The sequence below is a fragment of the Embiotoca jacksoni genome, unplaced genomic scaffold (genome assembly GCF_022577435.1).
Source record: "Embiotoca jacksoni isolate LCO1_2020_lvr unplaced genomic scaffold, fEmbJac1.0.p SCAF_106, whole genome shotgun sequence".
Taxonomy (NCBI): Eukaryota; Metazoa; Chordata; class Actinopteri; family Embiotocidae; genus Embiotoca; species Embiotoca jacksoni.
The window spans coordinates 465,024-478,863 of record NW_027185237.1 but is presented as its reverse complement, the minus strand read 5'-3'; the positions used below and the strand labels follow the sequence as shown (position 1 = coordinate 478,863).

Genomic DNA, 13,840 nt, shown 5'->3' with positions numbered 1-13,840 from the left:
GGCTGCTCTCCGATTGGCTAAAGAGTCCGGCTGAGCGACCAATCAGAGAGCTTGCCTGAATGTGGAAAAAGAGGAAGAGGAGGAACACAGAAACTGAACGAGACGAAGAGAAAACTGAGAAATCTTCTAAAGAAACGACGAAACAAAAAACATTCAACAAAAAGAAAAGAAGAAACTGGAATAAAATAAAAGAAGAAGCAGAAGAGGGTGGAGTTATAAAAGTAGGAGGTCATCAGCTCCTCAGTCTGTAAACACACACACACACACACACACACACACACACACACACACACACACACACACACACACACACACACACACACACGCTGGGTGGGGGGAGGGTCAGGTCACATGATGCCGTTGGTGAGGTACTGGAAGCCGTCGTACAGTTTGGTGGTGAGCGACCTCATCGATCCGTCGACCAGCTGATCGACCAGCAGCTGCAGCTGCTCCTCCGTCAGCGACATGTGGAAACGCTCCTTCAGACCTCGCATGGTGCTGGAGCCGTGGAAGCAGGGCAGCTGGGTGCCTGGGGGGGCACAGAGGGGGGCAGTCAGCGCTGTGCCGCTAACAGCCAGCAGGTGGTGCTGTTATCAGGAGGCGGCTCTTACCTTGCTGCATGATCTCCACGATCTGCAGCACGCGGTCCATGTGCTTCCTGGCGCCGATCAGACCCTGAAGCATCAGCATCTTGTAGTAGTTGAACATGTCGCCGTCTGGACCGCCCATCACCTGACAGACCGGACACAGGGTTTAAACACACTACACACCTGACAGACCGGACACAGGGTTTAAAAACTACAAACCTGACAGACCGGACACAGGGTTTAAACACTACACACCTGACAGACCGGACACAGGGTTTAAACACTACACACCTGACAGACCGGACACAGGGTTTAAACACTACACACCTGACAGACCGGACACAGGGTTTAAACACTACACACCTGACAGACCGGACACAGGGTTTAAACACTACACACCTGACAGACCGGACACAGGGTTTAAAAACTACACACCTGACACAGGGTTTATCACCCCCCCCCCCACACACACACTCCTTCCCTCAGCGTGACAAACTCACGTCTACGAACTCGGCGGTGAGTTTGAAGGCGGACGTCTCGAAGCCGAGGTTCTTGGGCGAGCTGGAGAGGATGAAGCCGAAGTCGATGTGGATGATGTGTCCGTCGGCGTCCATCAGGATGTTCCCGTTGTGCCTGAGAGGAGGGAGGAGCAGAGTTTGAACCGGAGGAAGGCGGAGTCAAACGTCTCTGAGCAGGCGATGATGTCGTCCCTCACCTGTCTTTGACCTGCAGCAGGTAGCAGATGAGACTGTAGCCGGCGCAGCTCTGCACGAAGTTCCTCTGAGCCGACAGGAAGGCCTCGGTGGTCGGAGCGCCGTGCTCCTGCAGGAAGTAGTCGAGCAGCGACAGCTGACTCTGCTTCTTCACCTGGTGCAGCGACACGGCGTTCACCACCGGCTCGATCATCCCGCTGTCCGACGACAGCACCAGGATCTTGTAGGGTTTGATCCACAGCGGGACGCGCTCCTGCTCCCAGATCGACTGCACACACAAACAACCGGTCACCTCCTACACCGGGACAAGGTCACGTCTTTGTGTCGTCCCGACAACTGATGAGGTCACGGCGTTACCTTGAGCTGCTGCAGCACCTGGAAGGCGAGCAGCTCCTGCCTCAGGTCGTCGCCACATTTCACAATCACAGACAGAAGCCTCCAGTTAGGAAGGTGACCGTAAGGAGAGCCTTCTCTGATCCGCCTACAGGAAGCACACAGAAAGGTACAGTCAGAAATAAAGACTACAGTCAGAAATATAGACTACAGTCAGAAATATAGACAACAGTCAGAAATATAGACTACAGTCAGAAATATAGACAACAGTCAGAAATATAGACAACAGTCAGAAATAAAGACTACAGTCAGAAATATAGACAACAGTCAGAAATATAGACTAGTCAGAAATATAGACTACAGTCAGAAATATAGACAACAGTCCGAAATATAGACTACAGTCAGAAATATAGACTACGGTCAGAAATATAGACTACAGTCAGAAATATAGACAACAGTCCGAAATATAGACTACAGTCAGAAATATAGACTACGGTCAGAAATATAGACAACAGTCCGAAATATAGACTACGGTCAGAAATATAGACTACAGTCAGAAATATAGACAACAGTCAGAAATATAGACTACAGTCAGAAATATAGACAACAGTCCGAAATATAGACTACAGTCAGAAATATAGACTACGGTCAGAAATATAGACTACAGTCAGAAATATAGACAACAGTCAGAAATATAGACTACAGTCAGAAATATAGACTAGTCAGAAATATAGACTACAGTCAGAAATATAGACAACAGTCAGAAATATAGACTAGTCAGAAATATAGACTACGGTCAGAAATATAGACAACAGTCAGAAATATAGGCTACAGTCAGAAATATAGACAACAGTCAGAAATATAGACTACAGTCAGAAATATAGACTACGGTCAGAAATATAGACTGCAGTCAGGAATATGCACACCGACTACAGATGGAAATATAGACTACAGTCAGAAACATGCCGGCTACAGTCAAATATAGACTACAGTCAGGAATATAGACTACAGTCAGAAATATAGACTGCAGTCAGGAATATACATACCGACTACAGACGGAAATATAGACTACAGACGGAAATATAGACTACAGTCAGGAATATAGACTACAGTCAGAAATATAGACTACAGTCAGAAATATAGACTGCAGTCAGGAATATACATACCGACTACAGACGGAAATATAGACTACAGTCAGGAATATAGACTACAGTCAGGAATATAGACTACAGTCAGAAATATAGACAACAGTCAGGAATATAGACTACAGTCAGAAATATAGACTGCAGTCAGGAATATACACACCGACTACAGACGGAAATATAGACTAGGGTCAGAAATATAGACTAGGGTCAGAAATATAGACTACAGTCAGAAATATAGACTACAGTCAGGAATATAGACTACGGTCAGAAATATAGATTACAGTCAGAAATATAGACTGCAGTCAGGAATATACACACCAACTACAGACGGAAATATAGACTACAGTCAGAAACATGCCGACTACAGTCAAATATAGACTACAGTCAGGAATATAGACTACAGTCAGAAATATAGACTACAGTCAGGAATATAGACTACATTCAGAAATATAGACTACAGTCAGAAATATAGACTGCAGTCAGGAATATAGACTACAGTCAGAAATATAGACTACAGTCAGGAATATAGACTACAGTCAAATATAGACTACAGTCAGGAATATAGACTACATTCAGAAATATAGACTACAGTCAGAAATATAGACTGCAGTCAGAAATATAGACTACAGTCAGGAATATAGACTACAGTCAGAAATATAGACTACAGTCAGGAATATACAGACTACATTCAGAAAAACACTAAACAATCAGAAATACAGTCAGAAACTACAGTCACCTACCGGACTTTCTCCTCCCAGGGTTCCTTCAGAGCAACAGCTGACGGGTCCTCTGGGTCCCGTTTGAAGGTGGTGGGCGCCACAGCAAGCTGCTCCGACAGACGGCGCCTGAAACACAGAGGACACGTCAACATGCAGTACTGTGTGTGTACTCTGTGTGTACTGTGTGTGTACTGTGTGTGTACTCAGACCTGATGTCTCCAGCAGCGATGAACACGGGTTCTTTGCTCTCTAGACTGGTGATACTGTCCACCGAGAACTGACTGATGTTGTCACAGCTGTTGGTGTGGATCTCTGGGAGCTGGAGGACAGGGGAGGACAGAGACAGCAGGAGAGGATGGGGGAAGGCGGGGGAGGATGGGGGAGGACAGAGAGGACGGGGGAGGATGGGATGTTACCATTATTACAGTTTCTGAGTGCAACTGAACCACCCAACAGAACTGTGCTGGTTCTGGTTCCTCTTCAATCCCTCTGATCTGTTCAGGTGTTCCTCAGGGTTCCGTCCTCGGTCCCCTTTAGTTCCCAGTTTCAATGTCTGATCTGCTTTCGTGGTTTATTTACCTCTTGATCTGTTTTTATAATAATGAATCTTATTTTATTTTTAATTCTTCCATGTGAAACACTTTTATTGTGAAGGATGCTGCTGATGGTGACTTCCTTCCTTCCAGTCAGTCACTGGTTCAACTTCATCTCTTTAGAACCAGATCTTAAAAGTTTTTTATCCAAAATATAAACATTATACAGAATATCTGACTGAACACTTGTGAGCAGTTTGTTTGGCAGCAAGTCCAAAAATAGATTAAATATAAATTAGTGTGTTATAAATATTGTTATTATTGTTTTTCCCAGTAGCTTCATTTATTTAAGAAGCTTTAATATCATAATATAAATACAATCTGAATGTTGAATGTATAATATGTTGTGAGATGACGATGACATCACATCCTGTGTGGGCGGGACCTCACCTCCACCTGCAGCTCTCCGATGTCGTCCACCGACCACGCCTCGTCGTCGTTGTCGTAGTTTGGGACGACAGAGAAGCTGCCGGCGCGCTGCTCCGCCGTCATGCCGCAGTCCGGCAGGTTCTCCACGGAGCGCGTGCTCCGGATCCGGTTCTCCGGGATCCGGATTGGAACGCTGGACGTCTCGAAGTTCTCGCACTCCAGAACCTCCACGTAGATCAGGTACGGAGCCTGTGGGGGGAGAGGAGGGGGACACGGGTCACATGACTGATGAGGTCATCGTACATGAAAATAATCAGTTTACGACTGTTTTATTTTTTCTTCCATTGATTGTTTTCAAATTCTGTATTTAAAAAAAAAAAAAAAAAAACAAAAAAAAAAAATTCTAATTTTGTATGTATTTGTTGTGGTTTATTTTACTTGTATTTAAATACACGTGTCTGTAAAGCTCTCAGTCTCCCATATTTTAATACATCAACAGGAGTTTTACAAACTGACATGGCTCTTCGTTCGAGTCGTCGTTTTTGAGCCGAAGCGCTTTTGAAATGTTGATTTTCCTGCATGTTTGCTGTCGTTAGCTTCAGGAAGAAGAGACATGTTGACTGAAGTGATTGTTGACGAGCAGGAAAGAGATAAAATCTTCAGGAAACAAGTTCAGTAACTGCAGAGAGAAAAATACAGCAGGAAGAAGAATATTCCAGCGATCTAAGAAAAATATAAACTGAACGTCTGGAAGAGACCTCGTATGACTGAACCCTGATCTGAACTCTTCAGCGCCGTAAACATCCCGGTTGCGTGTTCAGGCGTGTGTTCAGGCGTGTGTTCAGGTGTGTGTTCAGGTGTGTGTTCAGGTGTGTGTTCAGGTGTGTGTTCAGGTGTGTGTTCAGGCGTGTTCAGGTGTATGTTCAGGTGTGTGTTCAGGTGTATGTTCAGGTGTGTGTTCAGGCGTGTGTTCAGGCGTGTGTTCAGGTGTGTGTTCAGGTGTGTGTTCAGGCGTGTGTTCAGGTGTGTGTTCAGGTGTGTGTTCAGGCGTGTTCAGGTGTATGTTCAGGTGTGTGTTCAGGTGTATGTTCAGGTGCGTGTTCAGGTGTGTGTTCAGGTGCGTGTTCAGGTGCGTGTTCAGGCGTGTTCAGGTGTGTGTTCAGGCGTGTTCAGGTGTGTGTTCAGGCGTGTTCAGGTGTGTGTTCAGGCGTGTGTTCAGGTGTGTGTTCAGGCGTGTTCAGGTGTGTGTTCAGGCGTGTTCAGGCGTGTGTTCAGGCGTGTGTTCAGGTGTGTGTTCAGGCGTGTGTTCAGGCGTGTGTTCAGGTGTGTGTTCAGGTGTGTGTTCAGGCGTGTGTTCAGGTGTGTGTTCAGGTGTGTGTTCAGGCGTGTTCAGGTGTATGTTCAGGTGTATGTTCAGGTGTGTGTTCAGGTGTATGTTCAGGTGCGTGTTCAGGTGTGTGTTCAGGCATGTTCAGGTGCGTGTTCAGGCGTGTTCAGGTGTGTGTTCAGGCGTGTTCAGGTGTGTGTTCAGGCGTGTTCAGGTGTGTGTTCAGGCGTGTTCAGGTGTGTGTTCAGGCGTGTGTTCAGGTGTGTGTTCAGGCATGTTCAGGTGCGTGTTCAGGCGTGTTCAGGTGTGTGTTCAGGCGTGTTCAGGTGTGTGTTCAGGCGTGTTCAGGTGTGTGTTCAGGCGTGTGTTCAGGTGTGTTCAGGCGTGTGTTCAGGTGTGTGTTCAGGTGTGTGTTCAGGTGTGTGTTCAGGTGTGTGTTCAGGTGTGTGTTCAGGCGTGTTCAGGTGTATGTTCAGGTGTGTGTTCAGGTGTATGTTCAGGTGTGTGTTCAGGCGTGTGTTCAGGCGTGTGTTCAGGTGTGTGTTCAGGTGTGTGTTCAGGCGTGTGTTCAGGTGTGTGTTCAGGTGTGTGTTCAGGCGTGTTCAGGTGTATGTTCAGGTGTGTGTTCAGGTGTATGTTCAGGTGCGTGTTCAGGTGTGTGTTCAGGTGCGTGTTCAGGTGCGTGTTCAGGCGTGTTCAGGTGTGTGTTCAGGCGTGTTCAGGTGTGTGTTCAGGCGTGTTCAGGTGTGTGTTCAGGCGTGTGTTCAGGTGTGTGTTCAGGCGTGTTCAGGTGTGTGTTCAGGCGTGTTCAGGTGTGTGTTCAGGCGTGTGTTCAGGTGTGTGTTCAGGTGTGTGTTCAGGCGTGTGTTCAGGTGTGTGTTCAGGTGTGTGTTCAGGCGTGTGTTCAGGTGTGTGTTCAGGTGTGTGTTCAGGCGTGTTCAGGTGTATGTTCAGGTGTATGTTCAGGTGTGTGTTCAGGTGTATGTTCAGGTGCGTGTTCAGGTGTGTGTTCAGGCATGTTCAGGTGCGTGTTCAGGCGTGTTCAGGTGTGTGTTCAGGCGTGTTCAGGTGTGTGTTCAGGCGTGTTCAGGTGTGTGTTCAGGCGTGTTCAGGTGTGTGTTCAGGCGTGTGTTCAGGTGTGTGTTCAGGCATGTTCAGGTGCGTGTTCAGGCGTGTTCAGGTGTGTGTTCAGGCGTGTTCAGGTGTGTGTTCAGGCGTGTTCAGGTGTGTGTTCAGGCGTGTGTTCAGGTGTGTTCAGGCGTGTGTTCAGGTGTGTGTTCAGGTGCGTGTTCAGGTGCGTGTTCAGGCGTGTTCAGGTGCGTGTTCAGGTGTGTGTTCAGGCGTGTTCAGGTGTGTGTTCAGGCGTGTGTTCAGGTGTGTGTTCAGGTGTGTGTTCAGGCGTGTTCAGGTGTGTGTTCAGGCGTGTGTTCAGGCGCGTGTTCAGGGGCGTGTTCAGGCGTGTGTTCAGGGGCGTGTTCAGGCGTGTGTTCAGGCGCGTGTTCAGGGGCGTGTTCAGGCGTGTGTTCAGGGGCGTGTTCAGGCGTGTGTTCAGGCGTGTTCAGGCGTACGTCTCTCACCTTGTCTTTGGAGTTCAACACGACGGCCTGCGTGTGCGGCACTCGGACGACGTGGTGGTCGAAGGCGGCGGTCGGCAGCCAGACGCGCGCCGGCAGCTTGTGGTTGAGCAGCGACAGCTCTGAGATCAGCCGCTGCGTCTTCTGCTCTTTGGTGGGCAGCGTGGCCAGACGCTTCCCGATGCCCATCAGGGACTTGATGAACTCCCTCTGAGGACCGAGACGCACCGGCTGGATGGAGGCGACACAGACGGAGACGCGGGGTTAAGGAGGGGGCGGGGCTTAGGTCACCACGTCAGGTGAGCTCAGGGGAGGGAGGGACAGGTGAAGGTTTCGTGTTTGTGTGTCGGGTTTGTGTTCAGAAACACTTTTTAAAATCATCCATGTGGTTTCAATTCATCGAGAAAAACATCAAATTTCTTAATTATTTAAATACCCAGAAAACTGCACAGGGTTTGGTTGGTGGCCGATCAAAAAGGATGTTCATTATTATATTAGTATTATTTTTCCCGCTATATTAACTTATTCTGAAGCTTAAATAGTTGTGAGTAATTTATTTAAACACCCAGAAAATCATCAATCAGATGTTTTTCACACAAACGTTTTGTGTTAACCTTTATGGTTGTTTATTTACTACCTGCTGGAGCTTTTCCAACCAGTCTTCCACAAACTTCAGGAAAACACTGAATACAATTAATATTTGTACTTTTTCTGCCACTAGGTTGATTATTTCCCTGAAGAACTGCTTGATGTTCAGTTTTCAACCCAGATTTAACCCTAAAAATCAGAGAAATTTGAATGTATTCATATCTGATCAGAAAACAGATCAATACTCACCATCAGTGTCCACCTGTATACAAACTGATATTAAAACAACAGATTTTTGAATGGAGTTTGGTCATTTAGATGTTTGTAAACCTCATGTCCAGACTACCAGAACCAGAACCGACACATAAACATCAATCAATCAATCAATCAATCAATTAACACTGCACAGACATCCAGTCCTGATTGGTCACCCGGAGCCTCAAACAGCTGATTGGATCCACAGAAACACAGAATTACAGCCGGGTCAGCCCGCGGACGAGCAGCTGGCGTCTGCGGACTGAACCAGAACCAGAACCAGAACCCACAGCCTCTGTCACAGACTTCATTTCCCACAATGCACCCCTGGAGGTTCAGAACATGGAAGCTGGTGGACTTACGGAACCAGATTCAAACTCCAGACTGTCGGAGCCGGAGCTGCTGTCCTGAGGGTCAGAGGTCACAGAGGAGCAGCTGATGATGATGATGAAGGTTCGGCTTCGATCGATCAGAACAAAGCTGATCAGATCTGCTGACGATCGACGACTCGTTTGACGGAGTCATTCTCAATATTTAGAATATCGTCTTCGTCGTTTTGAAAAGTAAATAAAATGTTTGTTGACCAAACAAATCGGTTTAAAGATTTCACTTCAGATGCTTAAATGAACAAATAAATTCAGATTTAGGGGGTCGGGGGGGAGGGGGGGGGACCATCAGAGGAGATGCAGCTACAGAGTCTTTGGTTCCTCAGCACACACGTGTGATTTAGAACACGCAGCTGTGACGTTAATGATGACGTCACGTTCTAAAAAACGTCTCCAGATGAACACGTTATAGACGGTGTTTAAAAGGTGGGCGGGGCCTCTGTTACCTCGTCCTGGCTGCTCTCCACCTTGGGGTTGCTGGACGTCCTCTTCAGGTTGCTGCTCAGACTGATGCTGACCGTCGCGTCCGATTTGGAGCGCTGGTGAGTCCGTTTGGAAGGAGACAGACCGTGCTCCCCCCCGCCTCCTCCTCCTCCTCCTCCCAGGGGACCGGGGGCCGTCAGCAGGGGGCAGAACGGCGTCAGAGTCAGGGGGTCCCGGCGGGCTCGGGCCCCCGCAGGTTTGAGTTCGTCCGACAGGATGAGCTTCCTCAGCTTGGTTCCTCTGGAGTGGCGCTGGGTGGAGATGTGCATGTCGGAGGAGTACGCACCGAGGAGCCACGCACACCGCAGGCTGAAGGAGATGCTCTGTCTGCAGCGGTGCACCTGCAGACAAGCAGCAGGGCAGAGGACACGTCACACAGAGGACACGTCACACAGGAGGAGGACACGTCACACAGAGGACACGTCACACAGGAGGAGGACACGTCACACAGAGGACACGTCACACAGAGGACACGTCACACAGGAGGACACGTCACAGAGGACACGTCACACAGGAGGACACGTCACACAGGAGGACACGTCACAGAGGACACGTCACACAGAGGACACGTCACACAGGAGGAGGACACGTCACACAGGAGGACACGTCACACAGGAGGACACGTCACAGAGGACACGTCACACAGAGGACACGTCACACAGGAGGACACGTCACAGAGGACACACGTCACACAGAGGACACGTCACACAGGAGGACACGTCACAGAGGACACGTCACACAGGAGGACACGTCACACAGGAGGACACGTCACACAGAGGACACGTCACGCAGAGGACACGTCCCACAGGAGGAGGACACGTCCCACAGGAGGACACGTCACAGAGGACACGTCACACAGAGGACACGTCACACAGGACACGTCACACAGAGGACACGTCACGCAGAGGACACGTCCCACAGGAGGAGGACACGTCCCACAGGAGGACACGTCACAGAGGACACGTCACACAGAGGACACGTCACACAGGAGGACGACACGTCCCACAGGAGGACACGTCACACAGGACACGTCACACAGGAGGACACGTCCCACAGGAGGACACGTCCCACACACTCACTGTTAAAGACGTGGTTTAACTCTCTGAAGTCCAGCAGGTTCGACTCCGTTCAGAAACTGTAACCATAGAAACGACCAGGTCGTCTGACTTTGAGCTGCAGTCTGAAAGGAGACGTGACCGGCGGGCGTTCGGAGGGTTAACCGCGGCGATGACATCACCCACCACGTAGGGCTTGATGGCGTCGCCCACGTCCTCGTCCATGTGGATGTACATGTTCAGCAGCTGCGGCAGGTAGAAGTCCACCTCCTCGTGCGGGAAGCTGAAGAGCCGGTTGCCGATGTACGCCTGCACGCCGGGCTCCTTGGAGTTGTGCAGGTAGGAGATCGCCATGGAGACGTCGAACAGCTTGGACTCGAACAGGCGCAGCAGCCAGGACTGTTTGGACGGGTTGTGTCTCTGCCGCCGCCGGGCGCTCTTCACCGAGCCGGGCGCCGGGCCCTCGGGGTCGTCCGCGTCCTCGCGAGTCTTATACGGTTTGGCGGCGGCGGGGAGGTCGGGGGGGGTCGGAGGGCTCGGCGTCGGAGGGCCCCGCCCCGTTCTCCGGGTGGGCGGCGACGTCGTCGTCCCGCCGCAGCTTCACCTTCTGCAGCACCTGCTGACACGCCCGCCGGGCCACGGCGGCGTCGATCACCAGGCCGAGATCAACCACGCCCTCGCTGATGACGCCCAGGGGCGGGGTCACGGCCGGGGGGGGGCCGCAGGAGGAGGACGGGGTGGAGGGGAGGGACAGGGAGGGGGAGGAGGTGATGGAGAGGGAGGGGGAGGGGCTGTTCTGATCAGAGGGGGCGGGGGAGGAGTCCGGCTCTGTGTCCTCCATCATGGCTGCTGGGAAGCTCCCCCTTCCTCTGCTGAAACAGAGGTCAAAGGTCAGAGCAGCACCTGTCCCACAGGTTGGTATAAAACGAGCAGCAGTGCATCATGGGATTGTTTTCAGACTCTCGATTCAATATTAATTTATTTCTTTAAATTGTAAAATCAATCGCTCACTTTAATCTTCATTATTTTCCTTTCAGGGAAAAATCTGAGAAAAACCATTTAGACCACATTTAAAAGATGTTTTACAGACGAAACAAATAATCAATAATCACAAAATTAATCAACAATTAAATGTAAATGTGTCTGAAGCTGATAAAGTTTAAACTTTAATCAGCTGGTTGATCGATGTCCTGTCTGCTTGTTTTAATCAAAGAGTTTCACTGCTTTTAATTCATAATTCTTTGCTCACTGCCCCCCCTCCCCCCCCCTCCCTCCCCCCTCCCTCCCCCCCTCCCCTCCAGACGGTCACGTGCTGTTAGCCAAGCTGAGCATCAGCGCGAGCTCAGTCCCGAGTTTAAAGTCCGTGTGACGTCAGCAGCACCGAGCTAACCGTTAGCTTTTTAATAGAGATGATTTCTCCGGCGAAGTTTAAAGAACAAAAACACTGAAGGTCCTTTTTAAAACCAGCAGCTTTAGTGTCCGGAACCCCGTCAGAGACTCACTTCAATAAACAAACGAGGTTTTAACTCCGTTTCACAAGATGCGACTCAGTTCACCGTCAAAGCCGCCATCTTTGTTTTGATTCGGAGACGAGTTGTACAAAAAAACATTTTATTTATTTATGATTATAAACATGGATGTTTTTATATAAAGAGTATATTTATATTTATATATATATATATAAATATATACATTAAATATAAAGAGTATATTTATATATATTTATATACATAAAAAAATAAAATAAATATAAAGAGTATATTTATATATAAAGCGTATATATATATTTATACATATATAAATATATATATTACATATAAAGAGTATATTTATATATATTTAAAAAAATATATAAATATAAAGAGTATATTTATATATAAAGAGTATATATATATTTATATATATATATAAATATATATTACATATAAAGAGTATATTTATATACATAAAAAAATAAATATAAATATAAAGAGTATATTTATATACATTAAAAAATATATATAAAGAGTATATTTATATTTATAAAATATAAATATAAAGAGTACATATATATAGATAAAGAGTATATATATAAGTATATATATAAATATAAAGAGTATATATATACACAAGTATATATATATAAATATAAAGAGTATATTTATATATAAAGAGTATATAAATAAATATAAATATAAAGAGCATATTTATATATAAAGAGTATATAAATAAATATAAATATAAAGAGTATATTTATATATAAAGAGTATATATACTTATATATATATAAGTATATATATAAATATAAAGAGTATATTTATATATAAATATCAATATAAATATTAAGAGTATATTTATATATGAAGAGTATATAAATATAAAGAGTATATTTATATATAAAGAGTATATAAATAAATATAAATATAAAGAGTATGTTTATATATAAAGAGTATATAAATATAAAGAGTATATTTATATATAAAGAGTATATAAATATATATATAAAGAGTATATTTATATATAAAGAGTATATAAATAAATATAAATATAAATATAAAGAGTATATTTATATATAAATAGTATATAAATAAATATAAATAGTATATTTATATATAAAGAGTATATAAATGAATATAAATAAAGAGTATATAAATAAATATAAATATAAATATAAATATAAGAGTATATTTGTGTCACAGCTCCGGTTCGTTAGCTGAGCGGCTAACGATGAACTCCGCGACCGGACGACGATGATCCGGCTGCTCGCTGACCCGCAGTGACCCGTTACCGGTTCACAAACAACAACAAACAACAGCCCGGTACCGTCCCGGTGCTGTTCGCGTCCATCACCGACCGGATCCTTCAGCTGCTAATCGGCTACAAGCTAAAAATCAAAGCTCCGACACACGAACACAGTTAGCATTAGCATTAGCATTAGCAGCAGGGCCAACTGTTGCTTGTCGTGCTAAATGCTAACGTTAGCACACGTGAGATCTCCAGGTGCGGTCACGTGTCAGGGCGCCGCCAGGTGAGCGAGTCTTACCTGGTCACAGTTCAGTGGGTCTGGAAGGAAGTTTCACGTCCAACTCGTCGCCTCCATTGATTCTGTCTGATCTGCATCGCAGCTGCAGCTGACGACCACGAGGGGGTGCTGCTGTTTCCTGTCAATCAAGCAAGACGACTTCCTGTGCTGCAGCGCCGCCTGCTGGAGGAGGAGGTCCGAGCAGTTTGTCTTTATTTTTAGATGAATAAAACTATAACTTACCGTTTATTGATTATGATATAAACTGATGAAAACGGAAACAATGGCCACGTCAGATACAAAATGAATATAATTTTTTTTTTTTTTATTTTAATGGTAAATCTATACGTTGATGTTTACCACAATGTATTTTATTGGATTCACAAATCTCTCATCACTATTTAAAAAAAAAGAACAGGAAAATACTGAAAACACATTTTAAAAGGAGCTGTAAGTTGAGGAATTCACAAAAAAGCAACATGTTCATCAATTAAATTACTTCCAAGTTAAATTAACTGAAACTTAAATGATTGTTTAATGATTAATGATTTAATGATGTCAAACTCAAAACATTCAGAAACACCTGCAGCCAGTTTTCTCCAGTGAAACCCGGTTCAGTTTAAACATTAAACAAGGAGACAGAACAATTATTAACCAACAAAAAAGGACCAAAGCTGCTATTTTCGTTGTATATTTTTGACTCCAGCAGTTT

General features: G+C 46.0%; 1 protein-coding gene across 1 annotated transcript; it reads right to left on the bottom strand.

The window, feature by feature from the left end:
- Positions 1-228: 228 nt before the first annotated feature.
- On the bottom strand, positions 229-13,247 carry pi4kb (phosphatidylinositol 4-kinase, catalytic, beta). The gene is given in 13 exon segments (XM_069176816.1): positions 229-529; positions 612-732; positions 1,088-1,220; positions 1,303-1,568; positions 1,658-1,781; positions 3,519-3,623; positions 3,707-3,816; positions 4,481-4,708; positions 7,364-7,591; positions 9,036-9,413; positions 10,314-10,722; positions 10,724-10,999; positions 13,150-13,247. Coding segments are annotated over 12 exon segments (2,532 nt in total). The 5' UTR covers positions 10,972-10,999; positions 13,150-13,247; the 3' UTR covers positions 229-347.
- Positions 13,248-13,840: the final 593 nt, after the last annotated feature.